General features: G+C 36.1%; 1 protein-coding gene across 3 annotated transcripts in view; it reads right to left on the minus strand.

Annotated features, from left to right (window-relative positions):
* IL2RA (interleukin 2 receptor subunit alpha) overlaps positions 1-20,413 on the minus strand; it is a 40,778-nt gene extending 20,365 nt beyond the window's left edge. The window contains exons 1-2 of one of the 3 annotated variants that reach the window (XM_031939994.1): positions 20,306-20,413; positions 20,112-20,203 (exon numbers count right to left, since the gene is read on the minus strand). In XM_031939994.1, the coding sequence (XP_031795854.1) occupies positions 20,112-20,178 (67 nt within the window). In that variant the 5' untranslated portion in view covers positions 20,179-20,203; positions 20,306-20,413. Of the gene's footprint in view, positions 1-5,315; positions 6,570-20,111; positions 20,204-20,305 lie in introns of those variants that run through there. The other 2 variants (XM_031939996.1, XM_031939995.1) reach the window with 2 other exon arrangements.
* Positions 20,414-22,863: the final 2,450 nt, after the last annotated feature.

The following is a 22,863-nucleotide window of genomic DNA, read 5'->3' on the forward strand; positions in this document are numbered from 1 at the left end:
CAAGGGTTAGGATACAGTGGTGGAGTAGCAAGAATGAATGGACTCTGAATTGCCAGAGGCAATAGTGGAGAGTCAATATTTCCTGAACCCCAGATTTGTGGAAGAATGCCAAAAGTTTCTGAACCTGTTCTGGAGGAGTGTAAATTGTTCTAGGTCCTAATCTACTAGAAAAGGAAGGAGGATTGCCTTAAGAAAATGAGTTAAGTGAGTGCTAGAATCCAAGAATAAATAGATCTGAGCATGTGGCCTGGAAACTATAGGAACAGCAAAAGACTGAGTGACTTCTACTAAATGAGTAATTAAGAGAATGTAGGTCCTATGGGAAGGAGGTGACTCTTTAGCATTACAAATACTAAATTCTTTTATGGGTAATTCTAAGAATAGTATGATGAGTTTGTGGAAAAATATAACTTCCTAGAAGAACTGTAGAGTCATAAAGAAAGTGAGAGGTTGATTCCCTAGCAACTCTAAGTGAAAAATTTCTTTCTTCCTTTCTTTTTTTTTTGATTGGGGGAGTCCTTAAAGTAGTACTATAATTGAACTATAATGAGTTCCTATAATGGGCATAGGAACATTTACAAGAAGATGTATGCAGGACTGACTCTATTGCTCTCAAGTACAATATTTTATTATTTCCTGGATAAAGCTAAAAGGGGACCAAATTCTGAGCTTCCTAAGAAAGACTATAAGGGGAGTCATAAGTTCCAAAAATTTGGAGCAAATTAGGAGCAGACCCTTCCCCCCCCAAAAAAAATAAAACAGTGCAAATCCAGCACTTTGGATTTGGGGTCTGGGGATTATATAAATTAAAAAAGGGGGAACCTTAAAGCTAAAGTCCCTTGGTTAAGTTTCCAGGAGGAGGTGAGATTTTGGAGAAATACAAGTGATCACTGAACCTCTGGTTGAGTATCTTGATGATGATGACAATGGGTGTGTGTGTGTGTGTGTGTGTGTGTGTGTAGGTAAGATGGGAAACGCCCACTTTTGGACATCTCAAATGGTTCTAAAGCTCTTTTGCTGAACTGGAATCTCTCTTAACATTCAATATTTGGTCCTGACTGTCCTCCGAAACCATGTAGAGCAGGGAAAACTGTGTCTTCTGCCAGGCAACATAAACTATTGAGATTTCTTTTCTTTGTGGTAAAGAATGAACCCAACAGAGACAAGTCTTGATTGGATAAAAGACAAATTTATAACAGAATGAAAGAGGGATATTCTTGGAGCACCAACTGAGAGCAACAGGGAACAGCTGAAGGAGAGCAATTCCTAGTGTTTTCTTCTGGGGTGATGGAGGAATTGTGAAAAGGAGGAAAAGCACGAGGAAAGCAATGACTAGTGATATCTGCTGTTAAAACATTGTTCCATCAGAAGGTAGTAGATGAGAAGCTGATGAATGTCTAAGGACTTAGGATCTCAAGGTTAGAATAGGTATCAAATAGAAACTGACTTTACAACTTCCCTAGGGTATACAGCCTTTTGGATCTTTAAAAACAAACTTTAAATTTTTAAATCTTTAAAACAAGATTGTTTTAAAGCCGTATTTTAGAGATTTCCCCAGAGTTACTTCAGAGACTTCTTACGGAGTTACTGGGAATAGAGCCAGAAAAGAAAATCTGATGGATAAAATGTGATGGATTTATTTAAGTTCCACTCCCCCCAACAAACACTAGGATGAATCTGGGTTAATGTGAGACAGAGCTCTTTCTGGAAGGTAGAATATATATATATATATATATAGCTATGTAGCTATATAAATGTCAATATTAATATGTAGTACTAGAACTGACTATAGTATTCTAGATTTAGCCTGACCTATATAAAATACAATAGGATTATTATTACCGCCTTCATTATGGGAATTGTGTGTCTACTAATGTTATTTAAGATGAAATTAACTTTTGTCAGCAATATCAAAATATCCACTCATTTTGAATTTGTTGTCAACTAAAACACACAAATTATTATTTTTTTATTTAATAGCCTTTTATTTACAGGATATATGCATGGGTAACTTTACAGCATTAACAATTGCCAAACCTCTTGTTCCAATTTTTCACCTCTTACCCCCCCACCCCCTCCCCTAGATGGCAGGATGACCAGTAGATGTTAAATATATTAAAATATAAATTAGATACACAATAATTATACATGACCAAAACGTTATTTTGCTGTACAAAAAGAATCAGACTCTGAAATATTGTACAATTAGCTTGTGAAGGAAATCAAAAATGCAGGACACAAATCATTTTAAACTAATGTCTAAGTAGCTCAGCAATCTCACATGCAAGTTCTTTTAACTCCTGGGTCAATTTCTCTGGAAGATGGGATGAACTCATTTACACCAATTAGGGATTATTTTAGTATTTCCTCACATGCTATGCATCTATATAATCTTTTAGCCATGTTGGGTCTATCCTTTCCAATGTGCAGATCATTTCCTTTGACAATAAAATGGAATTAACCCTAATTATTTCTGAGTCAGCAGTCACTATTATTTTTTGGCTTATAGTTTTTGGTGTCTTGGTCCTTTCTAAAGCACTATGATCAATTCTGTATGCTATATAGTTTAGGAAAGACTTTGAAAAGCAATGCAGAGGAGGGCAACATATTGTAAAATGTCTCATAGTCATGATATATAAAGATTAATTTGAAGAAATTGAGAATGTATAGCTTATAGAAGAATGAAAGGAGATGATAACTGCAAGTATTTGAAGACCTGTAATGGAAGAGGGATTAGATTTTTTTTTTCTTGATCCCTGAAGGCAGAATTAGGAAAATAAGGTGGAAAATGAAATGAGATTAATAGTTTCAGTGTTAGATGGATCCACCCTAGTTGCCACCCTATTTGTACTAGCTACCTCCCCCAGGGGAATAACTTTAACTTGACTATCCCATTTTCTTGCTAGAAAGGTTCTCTTACCCACATAATAATTGTAGGATATCCATTCCAAAATTATTCTGGAAAACTCACTCATAATGCTTCTACACCACCTTCCTTGAAGTTTCTTCATAACCTCCATTCTCCAAGCTATGAACTTGCATCTATTTGTTCATCCTAAATGCCACCAACTAACTGATTCTGACACTCAGCACCCCTGTGAATGCTACTGCCACCATCTTCAAGTCACATGTCCCCCCTCCTCTATCTGGACCCCACTAGGCATGGAAAACTCTATACCCCTTATCAGCATGAAGCATTCTGGATCCAACCATTCTGGAGAGCAATTTGGAACTATGCTCAAAAAGTTATCAAACTGTATACCCTTTGATCTAGCAGTGTTTCTACAGGGATTATATCCCAAAGAGATCTTAAAAGAGGGAAAGAGACCCACATGTACAAAAATGTTTGTGGCAGCCCTCTTTGTAGTGGCAAGAAACTGGAAACTGAGAGGATGCCCATGAATTGGAGAATGGCTGAATAAATTGTAGTATATGAATGTATGGAGTACTATTATTCTGTAAGAAACAACCCACAGAATGATTTCAGAAAGGCTTGGAGAGACTTACATGAACTGATGCAAAGTAAAATGAGCAGAGGAAATCATTATACACGGCAACAATAAGATTATATGATGATCAGTTTTGATGGATGTGGCTCTCTTCAATATTGAGATGATTCAAATCAGTTCCACTTGTGCAGTGATGAAGAGAACCATCTACACTGAGAGAGAACCATGGGAACAGAGGGTGGAACATAACATAGCATTCTCACTCTCTGTGTTGTTATTTACTTGCATTTTGTTTTTTTCCCCTCAGTTTTTCTTTTTCTTCCTTCTTATCTGATTTTTTTCTTGCGCAATCAGATAACTGTATAAATATTTGTACACATATTGGATCTAACATGTATTTCAACATATTTAACATGTATTGGATTACCTGCCAGATAGGGGCGGGGGTGGGGGGAAAAAGGGGAAAATTTACAACAAAAGGTTATGCAAAGGTCAATGTTGAAAAAATTACTCATGTATATGCTCTGTAAATAAAAAGCTTTAATTAAAAAAAATGAAGAGTCTGGTATCCATGATAGTTATATAAACAATTAATAAGTATATATTAGACTAATAGACATTTCTCAATAGATAAATCACCAAAGGAAATGAAAAGTTTTCAAAAGCAGAATTACAAAGAATTCAGAGTCACATAAAAAATGTTCCAAATTAAGAGAAATATAAATCAAAATAACTTTGAGATTTCATCTCATATTCTACAAATTGTTCAAAATGACAAAAAATGGCAACAGTTATTGTTGGAAGGGTTGTTGAAAGAAAGACACATTAATGCTTTGTTGGTGGAGGTGTGAATTGAGACAACCATTTTGGAAAGCAATGTGGAATTATGCAACCCAAAGTTTCTAAATTGTAGATTGTGACCCCCATATGGGGAAAGGTAACTGAATGTGGGGATTCTGAAAATGTTTTATTATTAGTAAATGTTTGATTTGTATGTCTATTTTACATAATTATATACCCTAAGTCACGTAAAAATTTCTTTGGGCAAAAGAGTTGTAAATGGAAAAAGTTTAAAATGTAACATATCTAATTAATATGATTAAAATGTCCATATTTTTTGACCAGGGACTCCATTACTGGCCTCAGAACTCAAAGAAGCTATTTATAAGAAGAAAGTCCATATATACCCCAAAGTGTTTATAGCAGCACTTTTTGTGATAGCTAAGAATTGGAAACAAAGTAGATGCCCATCAACTGGGGAATGGTTAAACAAATTGTGGTAGATGAATATAATGAAGCATTCTGGTCTTTTCAAAAAGGAGCAGCTAGGTGGCACAGTGGATAGTCAGGAGGACTTGAGTTCAAAATTGATCTCAGATACTTAGGACTCTGGGTATGAAACTTACCCTGTTTGCCTCGATACCTTCTCTGTAAAATGGATAAGGTAATGGCAAACCATTCTAGTATCTTTGCCAAGAAAACCCTAATTGATTAAACCACATCATGTAAAAATGATGAATGTGCTAAATACACAGATACACAGAAAGATCTTCATTAATGGAAATAGAGTTTAAAATAAGCAGAGCTGAGAAAACATATACGACAACAATACACATGTAAAGAAAGACTTCTTATAAATATTAAAAGTGAATATGGCAAAATTATAAAGATCAGATATGATTCAAATGAAGTGATAAGAGAAGGCACCCAGGAAGGCAGGATGGAAAATTAAATCTTTTGCAGCTCACGAAAAGGTTAGTCATATCTGGCTATTCTGGCTATGCTCCTACCCTCCATCTCTCCCCTATCCTCTCTACAGTTGTTTTCTTAAGAAAAGAGACCAATCTTGAATTGCTAAATACTTACAGAGGCCTCTCTGAGCTCATCATCTTGCAACGATCACCACACTGGTTGCTTCCGCCAATAAATTTTGTCAAGAAGTTCCTAACACAGTCATCTCTCTCATCTAAACCCGGAATCTTTACTCTGATGATTGGTTCCAGTTCATCCTCTACAATTCTCTTCCCTCTTTCTTACCTGCAGTCGGGGAGCTTAATCTACCAGTTCCGTAGGCTTCCTCCTGATTTAAGCAACTACAGGAATCTGAACTGCAGTGTTTCTCTAAGTCCCTGAGACGTATTCAGAAAAGAAGAAACTTCCAAGTGGCTCAAAGTCATACTAGAATCCAGTTATTCTATCTCCCCAACAAGTATTCTTCCAGCTGTGGTGCTTGGTATATAATAAGTTCTTAATAAATACTATTGATTGCACTAGACTATATCTCCTTCCTCGGTATCCAGTATGGAGGTCTCTACTCTCCTGGAATCAGATCCTAATACTTTCCCAATAAGCAGAGGTTTTTCATTTTCTAAATCCTCCGATGCTGGTGTCTTCCTTCTAACTTTTCCTCAAACCATAACTTAGTTAAATCTGAAACTCACATTTTTGCTCATTAAGAGTGAGCTTTCAGTACATTAACCCTTGGTAGTTAATTCAACAATTAAAAACACCTGACCGAGAACTGCGACTCCCTGTCAAAAGAAGATGAGGAGGATCTGAAACTGGAAATCGAATGGATGAAACTCCCGGGAGCTCAGCCAAGAAGCCAAGAAGTTGGTTTGGACTTCAGGAGCTACTCCCCGGGCGTTGTTTTCCTTTTACCTGCGCCTAAAGCTGGGCACAGAGCTGGCCCGGACCCCGGTGCTTGCTTCTCTGGCTTAGGACAGCTCCCCACTTTCTAGCGTCTGCGCGTCTCTAGAGTCCGGGGTTAACTCCGGCCCGGCGCTCGCGGGCAGCCGGAGTCGTGGACCAGAGGCGCTGCGGACTCTTTTCTCCTCGGAAGTCGGCCTCGCACGCGTTGGGGACCCGGAGTCGGGGAAGGTTGGGCGCCCCTCGCAGCTTCTAGGAATTCCTCCCCCGCGCTCCCCGTCTCCTTTCAGGGTCAGCCCGGCGCAGACCCGTCATTTCTAGGGATGGAGCGACCTCTCTCTCCAGGAAGCCTCCCTCTACGCTTTCCCCTGACGGCTTAAACCCTGCTCTGCTTACCTCGCAAAGCGCAGAGGGGCAGCAGCGGGAGGAGCTGGAGCCACAGCAGGGGCAGGGCGATGACCCGACAGCGCAGAACCCGGCTGCTCGGCCATAAGTTGAGCTTCCCGCCTCCGCTCTCCCCACCCCTCCTGGGTCCACGGCGTCCGAGCGCCAGAGCGCCCCCTTAGGCCACTCGAGCCCGCGCTCTCCGGGTTGGCAGCAGCTCCGCTTCCCCTGCGAAGCGGCAGCGGGCTCCCGGGCTCCGGCTTCCCCTGGCTAGAGGGAAGGGAAAAGGAGGGGACCGGAGAGACCCGGCAAAGACAGAAAAGAGACTGAGCGAGGCTTGCTGGTGGGCGGAGGTCGGGGGTGGGGGACAGTGGAGTCACTTCTGCTTTTGCTTTCGCTCCAGGGAGGATTGGGGAGAGGTAAGGAGAAAGCAGCTTCTCCACCCTCTCCCTCTAATAGAGAAGGTCCCTCGTCCTTCTCCCCATCCTGAAACATTTCTGGGCCGGCACCCAGAGGACCTTAACCTGTCTTACCAGAGGCTGCTTTCGAGAGAGGAAGGCAGCGTTTGTTCCAGAGGCTCTGCCTCCTAGCACAGCTTCAAGTGATTCCCCTCCGCTTTCTCTCTGTCGCTTTATCTCAAATACCCACCCAGGTTAATGGCACTAGGAAAAGTGACAATTTTTTTTTGTCATGTCTAGAGTAGTGAAAATTGTGCGAGACTATAAAATTGCCTTGTTCAGAGCTTCTCCTGATTCCTCCCTCTCCCGCTGAAAGTAATCTCTCCTTCAATGTTTCTTGGAGCATTTCGTCAAGGTTCTTACATCTAGAAATTCCTCCTTAAGAGGCTATGAAGAGAAAGTGATTTGCCCAAGATCCTACGTGTAGTGTCAGGCAGATCTTACAAAATTACCTCTTTGTCTGTCTTTTCCCACTAAAGCTTTAGCAACTAGACGGTTCAGTGGTTAAAGCAATGCGCTTAGAATCAGAAACAATCAGACACTAGCTGTGTAAGTCTTGGCAAGTCACTTAACCCTGTTTGCCTCAGTTCCCTTATCTGTAAAATGAGAAGGAAATGGCAAACCTTTCGAGTCTTTGCTCCCCCCCCCAAAACACACACACACACACACACACACACCCAAATGGGGTCGTGAAGAGTGGGATAAACTGAACAAAAATGGTAGAGCTAATCATGAGCAGGGATTATGTCATTCCTGACATCAGAAGTGTCTGGATTTGAAGTTAAGAGAGTCATATTCAATTCCTATGGAACCAGAACATCATGTTCCTGGCTTACTATATGACCATGGGAAGTAGCAATCTCTCTGTCCTCTATACCTATGGCATTTTTATGTCTACCAGAATCTAGTCTACCTGCATTCTGGAGTTCATATCACAAAGCTGTAATGGAAAAAGAACTAAATTCAAAATCAGGACACCTCTCTTCTGGTCACTCTTTCATTAATTTAATGTGTAGCTTTGTGTAAAAGACATTAATGTCTCTCCCTCTTACTTTCTTCATGTGGAGAAAATAGTGATTTAGTATATTCACAATTGTGAGTAAATCTCACAATTTATTATGAGAATTAAATGAAATGAGTGTGAAAAGACTTAAAAAATTCTAAAATTCAAGGTAGGCATTTATTATCTTGTTTTCATCTTTTCTTTTTATGAAGTTCAGATAGGAGATTATCAGAAGGCAACTCATTATCTTGCTATTATTCTTTTATAGTTAATCATATATGGCCTTTTTTTTTTTTTGGCTATTGTTGTTGATGATGGTAATTGAACAGAAATATTGGGATATAAGTTCATTTCTACTGGCCCTACTGAATATCTTTGGAACAGCTCCAATAGCAGATACTTTGGATAGGATGAAAGGAATTACACATGCCTTTTGTCATCTGCCTCTCACATGAGTTTCATTTTTTTCTACTAGGTCTCTATGTTTTGAAAACTTTTAATTCCATGTAGTTTGGAGATTATGAACATTTATAGTGTGAAGGTAATTATGGCCTTCATTTTAATTGATATTATATGTGTAAAGAATATAATAATAATTTAGATTTTTCAGAGCTACTATTTCCCCAGCAGATTCTGTTGGGAGTCAGAGTCTTACAATACAGTTCGAAATGATCAATCAATTCTTCATAACATTCTTTCATTTATGGTAAGTGAAGTGGATCAAAGATTGTAGAACCTGCTTCTATTATAGAACTCTGATCTGATCTCCCACCGAGTAACAACCTATCCGTTTTGAAATAATCACTGAAGAACTGTTCTCGTAGGACCCAAGAACACCCATATTATGCTGCACTCAGGGGATTCTCATGGGAATTCATCCAGGACTTGAAAAAGATGGTATCATAATTCCCCTTTCTTCCCACTTATAATTTCTGTGAAAAAAATCTCTACTTTTACTGCAGCAGGGAAAGTCTTTTTCCCAGGAGAACTTTTGGTTGCAAACCACATTCCTCAATCCAGAATTGATTAATTAAAATGTTTGATCTACAAAAAAAAAAAAAAAAAAAAAAAAAAACAAAAACACAACAAAAAACAAAAAAAACCAAACTCTGTCTCTAGTCCTGCTTTGTATAGCTCTAGCTATTCATGGTTTAGAAATTAGTGCAGTAAAATTCTGTTAACAATAGGATAATACATTTAGAGATGGAGGGGAAATCAGAGGGGACATCATCCTTCCTTTTAAACTTTGTTTCCCCCTTGCTTCCTTCCTTCTTTCCTTCCTTCCTTCCTTCCTTCCTTCCTTCCTTCCTTCCTTCCTTCCTTTCTTTCTTTCTTTCTTTCTTTCTTTCTTTCTTTCTTTCTTTCTTTCTTTCTTTCTTTCTTTCTTTCTTTCTTTCATCTGCTGAACAATTAGAGTTACAGACAAGCAATCTGGTTTACAAATCTCTACTAATACAGATCAGTGACTTCTTTGTAATTTAAATATCTGGGTTATAGGATGTATCAGAAGAGATCAGAAGTTTATCTTTCTTTCTTTCTTTCTTTCTTTCTTTCTTTCTTTCTTTCTTTCTTTCTTTCTTTCTTTCTTTCATCTGCTGAACAATTAGAGTTACAGACAAGCAATCTGGTTTACAAATCTCTACTAATACAGATCAGTGACTTCTTTGTAATTTAAATATCTGGGTTATAGGATGTATCAGAAGAGATCAGAAGTTTATCTAGGAGGCCCTGAAAATAAATGTTGACTTCCAAAAAGGCATATCATACCATTTTCCTTTGAGGAAGTGTGAAGAAAAAAAAGATAACCAGAAAAGAATAGTCCCCTATGCTGAGGAGGTTACATGTACACACTTGAACAAAAAATTTAGCCCCAACAAAGTGCAAAATGACAGGAGAGGGAAAGTGAAACTAATGGGTCTGGTTTGGGCAAAAGAGAGCAGTGAAAGCCAAAAGTGAAAAGTAAAAATAAATGAAGATCAAGAGCTAAATTCTAACACATATGTGGTCTCTGTGTTCTAGCCAGTGGCTGCTAACAGGATCTCTCTCTCTCTCTCTCTCTCTCTCTCTCTCTCTCTCTCTCTCTCTCTCTCTCTCTCTCTCTCTTTTTCTATTAAGAGAAAGAATAGATCTTGACTCTGAAATTGGCATGTGGTATCAAAACAGCTGAGAACATACCACATTACTCATAAAGTATGGTTTAAAGGCACAGTTCTGTTTTTATTCAGAGGTAGAAACAACATAAAAATATTACCTTTGGGCAGAAAAGATGTGAAAGCCCAGTTTCTCTGAATATGATAATCTTGGTTTTAGTGAATATTGGGATGTTTAGGAAGGCAGAAACCTCTGGGTCCTAAGAGTACAGTTGAGGAGTGGAATACACTGACTCAATCAATCAATCAGAAAGCATTTATTAAATGCCTGCTTTATGCCAGGCATTGTTCTAAATGGTGAGAATATAAAAGGAGACAAAAGACAGTTTCTGTCCTCAAGGAGGCTACAAATCACTATGCTCCTTCCCTTAAGATTATTTTTTGAACATAGGTTAGCTTTTATAAAGAGGTATTTGTTAATAATTAGTAATTATTAATTAGAAGTCATCTAAACCCCCTCCAAGTCTACAACAAGCTTTCCTACAATGATATACAGAATCCAGGAGAATGTGGGCTCAAGTTAAGCACAGGTGACAAAGGGACAAACGTGACAAGGACAAATAATCTTTGATTACTCATGCTGAAACTATACTAGTTTGTCTTTGGCTTCTGATGCAATTATTGCGACTGGCTCTCTCATGTCCTGGGATGGGGGGTAAGGATAGGATAATTCTAGCACTCCAATGAGAAGGTAGGAAGTAAAAATCATCTGGATTTTGGAGTAGACAAGGTCATATTCTGACCAAAAGGCAAGAAGAAGGAACTGTAGGGTTGGACAATATTTGCTTTCTGGAACTCTGATTCAAGTTAACTTTCATTGGAGGATCCAGAGGGCCTGAAAAAAAATCTCTTGGCCATTTGAAACAGACTTCCTGTCTGGCACCTTCTCCTCTCATTGAATGGCTTTCAAAGACTTTTCACACTTAGTCTAAAGCTGAGATGAATAGATTGAAATTAACTTTCACTTATTTAAGGTATTAAGGTTAAGCACTCAACCTTATGGATGAATTCACACAAAAGCCTGTAAAGTGAGGCACCTGGGAGATCATCCTCTAGAGATGGGGAAATTTACAGAATACTATGTTTGGAAGAAGTTCAATAGTTTAAGTCTTGGAGCCCTAAGCGAATTCTAATAATATATTAATAACTAATAACAAAATAAAATAGTGGAAAATGGACATAAACCTAATAAATGTTTTTTCATATAAGAAATTTTCCTTCTCCCCACCTTTCTTGAAGAAAGCACAATTAAAAATTTTAATTGAGACAAAGGGAAACCAATATGAAAAGACTTCTTTTTTTTAGGAAACGCATTTTTTTTTTTTTGCTTTTTTATAACTCATTTATTCAAACTCCCATAAGATCTATTTGACACCTGAACATTCATAATTATCATGGCAATTGCTTGAATATGAATGGTGTTCATACAATGTTAATTGGTGTTTGGAAGAAGTTACAGTTTGACCTTTTAAGGATTTTAAGCATTTTCATTTCTAATAGCTAATCCTATAGCTTTGTATAACTTATGAATATTTGTACTTTTCAAGAAAGAAAAAAATTGGTCTTGCATTCTCTAAATCAAATTTCTAGTAAGTGGAGTCTGAGTGGACATTTTTCTTTTGAGCAGGTTCTAACTTTTATTCTCTATACTTGGAATATCTTCTTTCTGATCATCTCTTTATATTGAAATATTTATTACCTATTTTTTCCAATCTTTCTGAAATCCACTAGTTAAAAAATATCTTTTTTGGGGGGCGGGGGGACCCAGATATCCACTTTATACTTCTTTTAAGCACTTCCCATATTAGCTTTTGAATGGTAATTATTTATTTATGTATCTTCTCTTCGTTATAATATTGTAAAAGCCTTGAAGGCAGGAACTGGGTCAAGTTTATTTTTATATTTTCTTTAATGCGTAGCATAGGGCTTTTCCCAGAATAAAGCATTTGTTGAACTGAATTATAATTGGAATTATAAAACAGTATTCTCTGTGTGTTGCAGTAGAAAAGACATGAATTATGGAGTAAGAGGATTTATGATCTAAAAAGGCAACTTCTGTGACTTTGGACAAAGCACTTTTCTTTTTCGGACTTCATTTCCTAATCTGTAAAAATGAAATGCTTAGGCAATGAGATTCCTAAAGATCTCTCCTGGTTCTCAAATTCTATGATCTTATTAAAAGGGGAAAAAAAGAGAACTATTTATACGTAAATATTCAGAGTTATTTTATTTCAATATGAACATGCATTAGTTATTGGGTGGTAACTGAAATGGGGGAATGGTCTGTGAGATTCTCAACAAGGTCCAAGTACACCCAAGAAGCAACTGATGCTGTTTAGGTATTCAATAGTTTTATTTAGGAGGAGCCAGCTCTTTGTCTCCCTAGCATCACTAATATCAGGCCAATTTTAGTTTGTTCCAGTTGTTTTTGAAAAGTTGGTGATTTTTCATGCACTTGCAGATCACAAATTTAGTAGATGCCTTAGTAGATGGTCTTTAGGCACTGCTGTAGTCCCCCAATAGACCATACTACAGAAAATTAGGTATAAGCCTCTTCTCAACCTGAATGACACATAATGATAATGAAAAACTTCCACATTTTTAGTCATAAAGCTACTGCTTAGAGATCTCACACAACTCCTCTAAAATTATGTAGAGTGATTCCTTGAATTACCAAGAGGAGAAGATGTTGCAAAGCTTCTGAATAGAAATCTATTTTGGTCTGGTTCAGAAAATAGTGGGTGATTCCGTGGGTAGAAATGGCAATTCCTGAATGTAGTAGGCTTAGTCTAATTCTGAGAGGCTCAGAATTTCCTCTGTTTTGTGGGTTATTCAGGGCACACTTGATTAGGTTGTGGTGCTTTCTTTGAAACCGGGTTATATGCAAAGAAGGAACGTAAAACTGTTTGAGGTGAGAGAGAGAGAGAGAGAGAGAGAGAGAGAGAGAGAGAGAGAGAGAGAGAGGTGACAGAAGCAGGCTATAGAGAATCAAAATTGGCAAGAGGGTATTTCCATCATTCAATTAGAATAATTAGTTGACATCAGACCACATGAACAGTGGTACTTGTGGAGGGTAATTTTGATAATCAAGAACAGTGATATAATATGACTATTTTGTTCATTTGTACTTGTTTCTTTATGAAAACATTCCTTTATTAAACTTTAATCAATTTCTTGTTTCTCTCAACTTATTAGTTACTTATTAGCAATTAACTGGCTACAACTTGATTCTATTATTACTTAACTTACAAGCTTGACTTTTCTAAACATTTCCTCTGGCAATATTTAACTATATTTCTCTTACTCAGAGAGTTCTCAATATTTTTTTTTTTTTTTTTGGAGGGGAAAAAGTTCAATCCATTCTGTCCTATTTTGTCCATCCCATTTTCATTGTTCTTTAGAGCAATGCCTCTTATCGGCCACCATCTCCATATAAATGATTCTAATAATTATGGCTACATATTTATTGTCAACGCCAGATGCCTGGGGGATATTTACAGCTGGAAAAAGATATATTAAATTCAATCTTTCCAAAATCAAATTCATCATCTTTGCCCTATTTGGTGCAATCTCTCTCTCCTCCAAATTCTTATACTACTGTTGAGAGATCACATTTCCTGTCATTCAGGTTCAAAATATTTTCCTTCTCCCTTACTCCATATATATGATTTTTGCAATCTTTCCATTCTATTTTTTTGCAATATTAATTGTATCTTTCTCCTTTTCAATAACAGAGTTACTATTCTATTTTGGTCCTATTCACCACTTGATTGAACTATTGTAGCAACTTCACAATTGGATTCCTGGCTTCTAATAACTCACCTCTTCATAGGTATCTATTTCATCCTCTACATAAATATCACAATCAATCAATCAACGAACCTGTATTATTACCTACTACATTCCAGGCCCTGGACTAGATGCTAAAGATGAAAAAATTAGCCCTATCTCCATAAAGATCATTACTCTTAGTGATACATATGAGCTCTAGGCTGTCAAAATCATATCAAAGAAATGGAACTGTTGCTTCATTTATCTGGTGCATATGAAGATTTCTTCTTCAGATTATATTCTAACTCCCTTCAGGTATTGGAGGTGAACATGAAAGTGGTATGTCACTAGTATGATTATAGTCATCACTATTAAAATGTATTTTTTAATTACTGAGCCAGCACCAGTATGTGTGCTTTGAGTTGTTTTTCCAATAGTAAATGTACTTAGCATAATAAACATGTTTAAGAAATAATTTTTGAATTAATAAATTCATCCATATTGTCTTCTCCAGTCTCCCTTATTGAATAGTAGTGTACAGATGATCATAGATAGGAGGCAAATAATATAATTATAGATTAAACCTCTCGACCTCATCAGCACAGTGCTTTAATCAACTGAGATAACCAACAATGACTTTTTTAAGTACTTATAGAGATGATAAGTTAGAAGTTGTATCTTAGTTTCTGAAAGCTCCTGTCCCATTATATTCATAATATATAATATTTTTTTCTTATGACATTACCATGATTTCCAGCCTCCAGATAATGACCTACCTATTTCAAGCAACGTTTGATACAATCACATTGAAGCTCACTGAAAGAGGATGAAAAAGTTTCTTGAGTTTGATATAATCAAATCTGATCTATATTCCATCATCCAGGACAAATCAAACTGCTAATACTGGCTCAGCTCAGAAATATTAATATTGCTCTCTGCCTGACAGTTTTAGGACAGTTTGTCCTAAGACAAAATTAGTCTTTATCCATCTCTTACTCCTTCATCTCTATTTTCAGTGCTTTGTTATCAAGGCTCTCAGTGTTTTTTTGATATTCTCAGACTGTCCAGGGTTCCCCACCGAAGAGTCTCATTGGAAGAGAAGAAGAGGTAATAAAAATTTTTTTTCCTACTTAATTCTCCCTATCAAGGTTTACCTCTTCTACAGCCCATTTCTATAGGGGCCATATTTTCTACATATTTTTGAAATGTTTTTCTAGGTTAATCAAAAATTGTGTTTGCTAATTTGTTAATCACCTACTATTCCTTCTTTTCAAAGTAAAATAGATTATTTTAGTTGAAATTCACAGTCCCCAGAAATTGCTGGCAGATTTGGCATATTATTAGTGGGGAAGATAATTTTAGATGAAGAGATTTTAAAATCTCTTTTAAATATAAACTTTAACTATTTAAATAAATGTTACAACATACACCATATATTTTGTCTATACATAGGGTTGGCTGCTAATATAGCTTAACAAATTATTTACTAACATCGTGTGCATGTATTTTAGAATAACAGAAAGATCATGAGATACTCAGAGACTATTCTCCTCCCCTCCACAAATAGAATTACTGTATTTGTTTCAAAATAAGAAAAACTGAATATAAAGGGAATGACAGAGTCATGAACTGAAGGCTCCTTGTAATGGTTCTCAAAGAATTTGAGATAGAAAAAGGAAGATGCCCCAATTTAAGGATGGAAAGTTGAGTCACATCTATTTTGAGGCCCTTTAGATTTTTGTAGATTCAAGCATTTCGTATTAGATTTGTACTTTTCTGATGTCCCCAGAGTTCAGAGATGCTGAAAGGAGTCTTGTACCATTGGATCCCCAGATGACAAAAACTAGTGAAAAAATGTGAGCATTGAGTCTAGCGAAGAGGTTGAATGAGACGATCCTTGCTCTCTTTAGAGCACAAATTTTCCTTCTATTGCTCTGGATGGTGGCGATAGGAGAGATGAGAATAAAGTAGATGTCATTAATTTCTTCACATTCCATAGTTTTTCCTTCACTTTTTTTGGGGGGGGGGGTTGAGAAGATGGAGCTTAATTAGTGTACTTCCATAGTAGTTCCCCCTTTTACCTTGGACTTCTGTTCATTATCTTAGCTCTGTTTACTATGTTACTGTGTTATATAAAATATATCAAGTGGCTGCTAAGTTGATTGATATTTGGGCAATAGAAAATGGAAGCCAAAGCAGTCTGGAATAATGTTTTGAAGGAAGACACTAGGGGGGAAAGTAATTAAATAATATGTGAACAAGTAGTTCACAAAACATGGTGGTACTGTCAGATTCTTTCTTTCCTCTCTTTCTTTTTTTTTCTTTTCTTTCTTTCTCTCTCATATCTTTTTTTCCTTCTTTCTTTCTCTTTCTTCTCTCCCTCCCTTCTTCTTTCTTTTGTTCTTCCTTCTTCCTTCCTTTCCTTCCTTTCTTCCTCCTTCCTTCCTTCCTTCTTTCCTTCCTTCCTTCTTTTCTTTCTTTCTTTCTTTCTTTCTTTCTTTCTTTCTTTCTTTCTTTCTTTCTTTCTTTCTTTCTTTCTTTCTTCCTCTTTCTTTCTCTCTCTCTTTCTTTCTTTCTTTCTCTCTCTCTCATATCTTTTTTCCTTCTTTCTTTCTCTTTCTTCTCTCTCTCCCTTCTTCTCTTTCTTTCGTTCTTTTTCTTTCTCTTTCTTCTCTCCCTCCCTTCTTCTCTTTCGTTCTTCCTTCTTCCTTCCTTTCCTTCCTTTCTTCCTCCTTCCTTCCTTCCTTCTTTCTTTTCTTCTTTCTTTCAAAGTCCAAAGTAAGTTTTTCTAATCAGGAAAACTTGAAGTCAAGACAGAGAATTTATCTTTTCTTTAAGCTGTTGCTGCATCCAGAAGTTCAGAAAAAAATGAAAGAAGATAGGAATTCATTACTCTAGTTTTCCTGTGTTTCTCTTACTGCCCTAAATCATTACCAAAACTCACTTTTTAGCAAATCTTGGATAGGGAAGAGAAAGGAAGAAGTGAGAACCAGATTACAAGAAGACAATTCTTAGAGTCATTAATACAATTTCTTTCACAAATGAATGACTTTTACAACAGCCTTAATCAATTGTTATACATTTTTCTTTGTTGTCACATTCCCAAAGACTGGGAGCATGTTATCCTAGGAGACATTCTCTCTTAAAGATGAAATTTTCTTTTAGGGCAGTGATTTTCTCACAATAGATATAGCCTGGAAGAGACATAGTTGGGGGTAGTTTACGAGTACCATGCCAGTGTAAATATTCCCTCAAGAAAAGAAAGGGGGAAAAACCATGAATTGTGGTTTTGCCATGACTCAAGAGCATGATATAACACATAAAAATGTACTAAAGTATAAATAAGATTTAGATAGTTCAATGATGTCTGAGTTTAGATTTTTGTGTTGCATATTCTCATATTAGGAACCTTTATTCAGAAGTATATCTGATTTGAAAACATCTCCTTATTACAAATAATATTTCATTTGATTTTCATAACAGCTCTGTGAGGTCAATGCTATTATTATCCTCACTTTATAGTTGGGGAAACTGAAGAGTACAAGTTAAGTGACTTGCTCAAGGTCATATATCTAGTAATAACTGAGGCCATATTTGAACTCATGTCTTCCTGACTCTAAGCCCAGTGTTTTAGCCTCTGTGCCACTTAATCACTTCTAACTATAGAGTGTGAGGGGGCAAACAAGGTTTATTTGGAGTGAAGGTATAAGTATGGGCTTCACTTTTCATTTGAGTTATAAATCACTTCAATTTTCCTTTCTGTTTCCTTAATTTCCCAGTATGTAAAGGGAAGGCTCATACAAGTAAAATCTCTTTAGAATCATGCCATGTTAAAGGAGGAGGTATCTATTTTAACTCCAGTGCATATAGAATTTAATTGGCTGGATGTTCTTGTGAAACTTTTGTATGAAAATTAATCCCTTCAGAATTTTTTAAAGGGCTCAGACTATGTTTAAAGTATGTCTGTGATTGACATTCAACAAATAAATTTTTTTCTAGGAAAGGGGAAAAGCATATGTAAGTTGTATGTTAAAGCTAAACATTTTCTCCCTGATGATTCTTAGCTTTGTGATATGTATGTGTTAGAACTAAGTTCAAGAAAACCATCTGATTAATCCATCTGATTAGTATACTCTCCTGCAATTCATTTCCATTAAAGTTTTCTTAAAATGCATTTATGTTCCATGACCTGTCACATTTATTGATAAACTTATTGGAGTTAAACTTATTTAATGATATTATATTTTGTAAAGATGGAACAAAGCTGGACTCAGAGACATGAAGACCTTAATTCAAGCCCTCAGTCAGGAATATTTTGACAAGTGATCTTAGTGAAATAACTGGACCAGTCCTTATCTCTATCCTTTATACCTACTTCTCAGTGTCATTATAAGAGATGAACAAGAAAGTGTTGGCAATATCCTTTGAAGTCTGGAGGGAATGAGAAATTGTTAATGCAAACAGTAAGTTATACTTTGTCTTCATGACAAAAATACAAATGGGAAATTCCAGTGTGGGCAGCACATTTTATAAGAAGGAATAATTATCCAAAAATGTCATCTCCAAGGGTTTTCACCCTTTTTTCTTAAGTCTAGAAATCAATATTTGATTAGAGAATTCCTAGAATAAAGACAAATACTCAAGAGACTGGTGACCTCTCAGTATTTCCACAATTCTGAGAAAGATGCCTCTAAAAATATGCTGTGGTAACAATGGTAGAACATCTTTTTTAACCATATCCCAAGAACTAGTAATATAGAGATTATGAAACCACCCATGTTGACTGATTCCCCACTTGACACAATTTTGCACAACAGCTTTGGGAAATTACAGACTGAAAAAAATGATGTTATAAATCAGAAAGAAATTGTCTGTTGATAGTCTGTTTGATTTAGGTTGTCATACTGTCCAATGGACAATCAAAATAACATGTATTTAAAGCCTTCAACATGTAGTTTACTTTGAAAGAGAAAGTTTGAGACAAGACATTCAATTTGTTAGTTATTTTTTCCCAGTACATTGATCACAGAGTCAAAATGCAACTTGTTGTAAATATAGCTTCCTCTCTACTCCACTAACACCTGGAATCATTTTTAGATCTTTCACTGAATGTTATTAATGGCTAGTAAAGATCTGAATTTATCTGACATTGGTTTCTCTGGAATAATTTGCAATTTGGGATCATATTACTTAATCTTATCTCCTACTTAGCAATATAGGCAAAATATAGGTTCCATCCTCCATCACAACTTTCTTCCAAAAATTATCTCAATTTTAATTCATTTTGTCATGTGCAAGTTATTCTTATGATTGTTTCAAATTACCCACTTGACCAGAATATAGCCCAAGAGAGATTATCTGGTAGACAATCCACTTAACCATTTGACTCCCTTTTTTCTTTTTTTCCAATACTCCTCTCCCATTCTCATGAAACACTAAATATGGGCATGCTTGACTTTATAGTTTATTGTTTTGGCACCCAAATGATTATAACACTTTTTCTTTTTTAAAAAATAATGTTAATTATAATGAATTTTTATAGGATCCCTTATTTAGTCTTTTTTTTTTTGAAGGAAAGAGAGTATTATAAAACATCCTTAGCTAGAAAGAGTTGGGAAAGAAATATAAAGGAGAAAAAGAATGGTACTTTATTTTTTCTTTTCATTCTTATTCTCTATTCTCTTTATTCTCTATTCATTCCTATTATAAAACATATTTCAAATCTGTCAGCAAATATAAATTCTATTGGCCTAGATACATCGTGGAGACAAAATTTTCCTGGCAGCAATTCTCTAAACAAAATTGAGACATTTAAATCAGACCTCTATTTTGACTATCAAAATAACATCTTAGAAATATCAGACCCAAAATCAGTAAGATCTTTTACCTTTTCTGAATATTTGATAGTATAGACAGGAACATAAAACAGACACCTAATGGCATTGATAAAAAAGAGAATGTCTTGAGATATTGACCAGTATCATCCCAACAATGGACTGTTTTCTTCCAAAAAGTTTACAAATTTGAACAGGAAAACCCAAAAATTCAACACACTTATTTATAGATAGATCAGTGAGGAACAAAGTGAAACTTTAATGGAATCAGCATTATAACTACTTACTCTGAACCTGTCATTGTTATAGTTAAAAACAAGTCATTATTTACTGTTAAAAGAGGAAAGAGGTTTCATGGTGGGATGAAATTATAAAACAGACAGAGGTTTTAAAAATATGCCATGTTCCCTTACCTCTTACATTATCTGCTGCTATGAGTGAAGTGAATATTCCCCATATCAGAAGAGAGTTCCACGCCATCTCTCTGGCCCCTATGTTTGCCCACCTGGAACGGATGAAAAATGAAAGTTCCTTTTTCTCAGCACATTTGTTAGGGGTTGCCTCTCATCTCCTCATTGCTTCCAGTCCAAGAGAGTAGGTTAAATACCTGTTTGGGGAAGACCAAATAGGTCTGTAAGAAGAAGACCCATCAATTAATAAACCATCTTTCTGAGGTATCCAATCCTTCTGACTAGTGGCAGTCACTCTCTTTAATTATTAGTAGCATTCTGCCAGGAAATCATGCTTGGCGCTCTTTCTTACTAGGCCACAAGTGTGTAGGAAGTGGTTTGATGACACCATAGTTTGTGGTAATTTTTTCAGACGTGGATTTTTTCTTCAATTTTAGCAATAGTAATGGTGCTGGGAAGAGGAAACTATAGGGGTGATAAGAGGAATTTTATTTGGTTCCACATTTGGGGTCCTTCACACCGAAGAGGGAAGATAAAATCATTGGCTTATACAACTAATATTTCTTGCCTTTTTTTGAATACTTTCTGTTTCAACATCAAATTCATTTTCAAATATATTCCTTAACTCTGTCTTACATAGCAAGTCCTTCCTTGTAAAAAAAAAAGATTAGAAAAAAAGTTCAACAAAACTAAACAACATATTGACCATATATGATAATATAGACTTGCATTTACCATTTCTTAAATTGGGGTTTGGAAACCTTTTGATATACTTTGTGGCTAAAGAAGCAGTTGGTAGATGTGGTTGTACTATAGAGAGAGGCAAAGAACGTCATTTTAAATATTTAAAAGATCATTTTAAAGAAACCTTGTCACTCAGGCCTCCTCATTTTATATGGAAATTTGGGGCCCAAAGGAATGAAATGACTTGCCCATAGACACGCAATTATTAAGCATCAGAAATGGGATTAAAACACAAGTCTTTTGACTTCACATCTTTCCACTGTATCATCCAAAATGTTTGACAAGTGTGAATTTTACTAATTCTATTAGCGAGTAAAAATTCCTAAATATAAATATGATACAAATAAATAAAAATGACTTGAAGCTATTCATGCTACTATTTCCCTTCATTTTTATAGATGGTGTTATTTATGTTTGTTGTCTTTCACTGAAATAAGTAATTTCTACTTGGTTTCTTCCTCTTTTTTTGTTCTTTTCTTTCTTTTTCCCTAGGGGAAAATAAAAGTAAATTTGTAGCAGCAGCTGCAAAAATTGGTTCTGTTTTGATCTCTCTCTCTCTTTCTCTCTGTCTCTGTCTCTGTCTCTCTGTCTCTCTGTCTCTGTCTCTCTCTGTCTCTGTCTCTGTCTCTGTCTCTGTCTCTCTTTCTCTCTCTCTCTCTCTCTCTCTCTCTCTCTCTCTCTCTCTCTCTTACACACACACACACACACACACACACACACACACACACACACACATATCTGTCTCCTTCTTCTCCTCCTCTGCCTCCTGGCTTTCCTGTCTCCCTTAAGCATCAGCTCAAATTTTTTTTCCCATCAGAAAGTTTCCCCAGTTCCTATCTATCTAACATTAGATAGTCCCTTCCCTTTAGATTTATTATTGTGCATATATCTTGTACATATAATTGTTTGAATGTAGCATCCTCCTAAGAATATGAACTCTTAAGAATAAGGATTCTATTTTTGTCTTTTTTTATCCCCAGGGCTTAGCAAAAGATTTCACACATAGAAAGAGCTTTATAAATATTTACTGATTTCTTTGACTGATGATGTGTCCAAACAATGATCCTGATATAGACTTGTCCAATCTTAAAGGCAATTTCTTGATTTTAAGAGTTTGGAGATTCAGATTGGCTAAAATGACAGGAAAAGATAATGATGAATGTTGAAGAGACTGTGGAAAAACTGGGATACTAATACATTGTTGGTGGAATTGTGAACTGCTCCAACCATTCTGGAGAGCAATATGGAACTATGCCCAAAAGACTATCAAATTGTGCATACCCTTTGACCCAGCAGTGTGTCTGCTGTACCTATATCCCAAAGAGAGCATTAAAAAAAGGAAAAAGGACTCACATGTGCAAAAATATTTGTAGCAGCCCTTTTTGTAGTGGCAAGAATTTGGAAACTGAATGGATGCCCATCAGTTGGAGATTGGTTAAATAGATTATCTATATGAATGTTATGGAATATTATTGTTTTATAAGAAATAATCAGCAGGATAATTTCAGATACCCTGGAGAGACTTACATGAATAGGTGCTAAGTGAAATGAGTAGAACCAAGACAACATCATATAGAGCAACAAGAAGACTATAGTCTTCTATGATCATTTCTGTTGGATGTGACCTTCAACAGTGAGGTAATTCTGGCCAGTTTCAATGGTCTTGTGATAGAGAGCCATCTGCATCTAGAGAGAGGACTGTGGAGACTGAGGGTGGATCACCACATAGTATTTTCACTTTTTTTGTTGGGTTTGCATTTTGTTTTCTTTTTCTTTTTTTGATTTGATTTTTCTTGTGCAGCATGATATTTGTGAAATCATGTATAGAGGAATTGCACATGTCTAACATATATTGGATTACTTGCCATCTAGGGGAGGGCATGGAAGGAAGGGAGGGAGAAAAAAAATTGGAAAACAAGGTTTTGCAAGGATGAATGTTGAACATTATCTATGCTTATGTTTTGAAAATAAAAAGCTTTTTTAAAAAAGAGTTCGGAGATTTTGATCCATT

The sequence above is a fragment of the Sarcophilus harrisii genome, chromosome 5, assembly GCF_902635505.1.
Source record: "Sarcophilus harrisii chromosome 5, mSarHar1.11, whole genome shotgun sequence".
NCBI classification, from domain to species: Eukaryota; Metazoa; Chordata; class Mammalia; order Dasyuromorphia; family Dasyuridae; genus Sarcophilus; species Sarcophilus harrisii.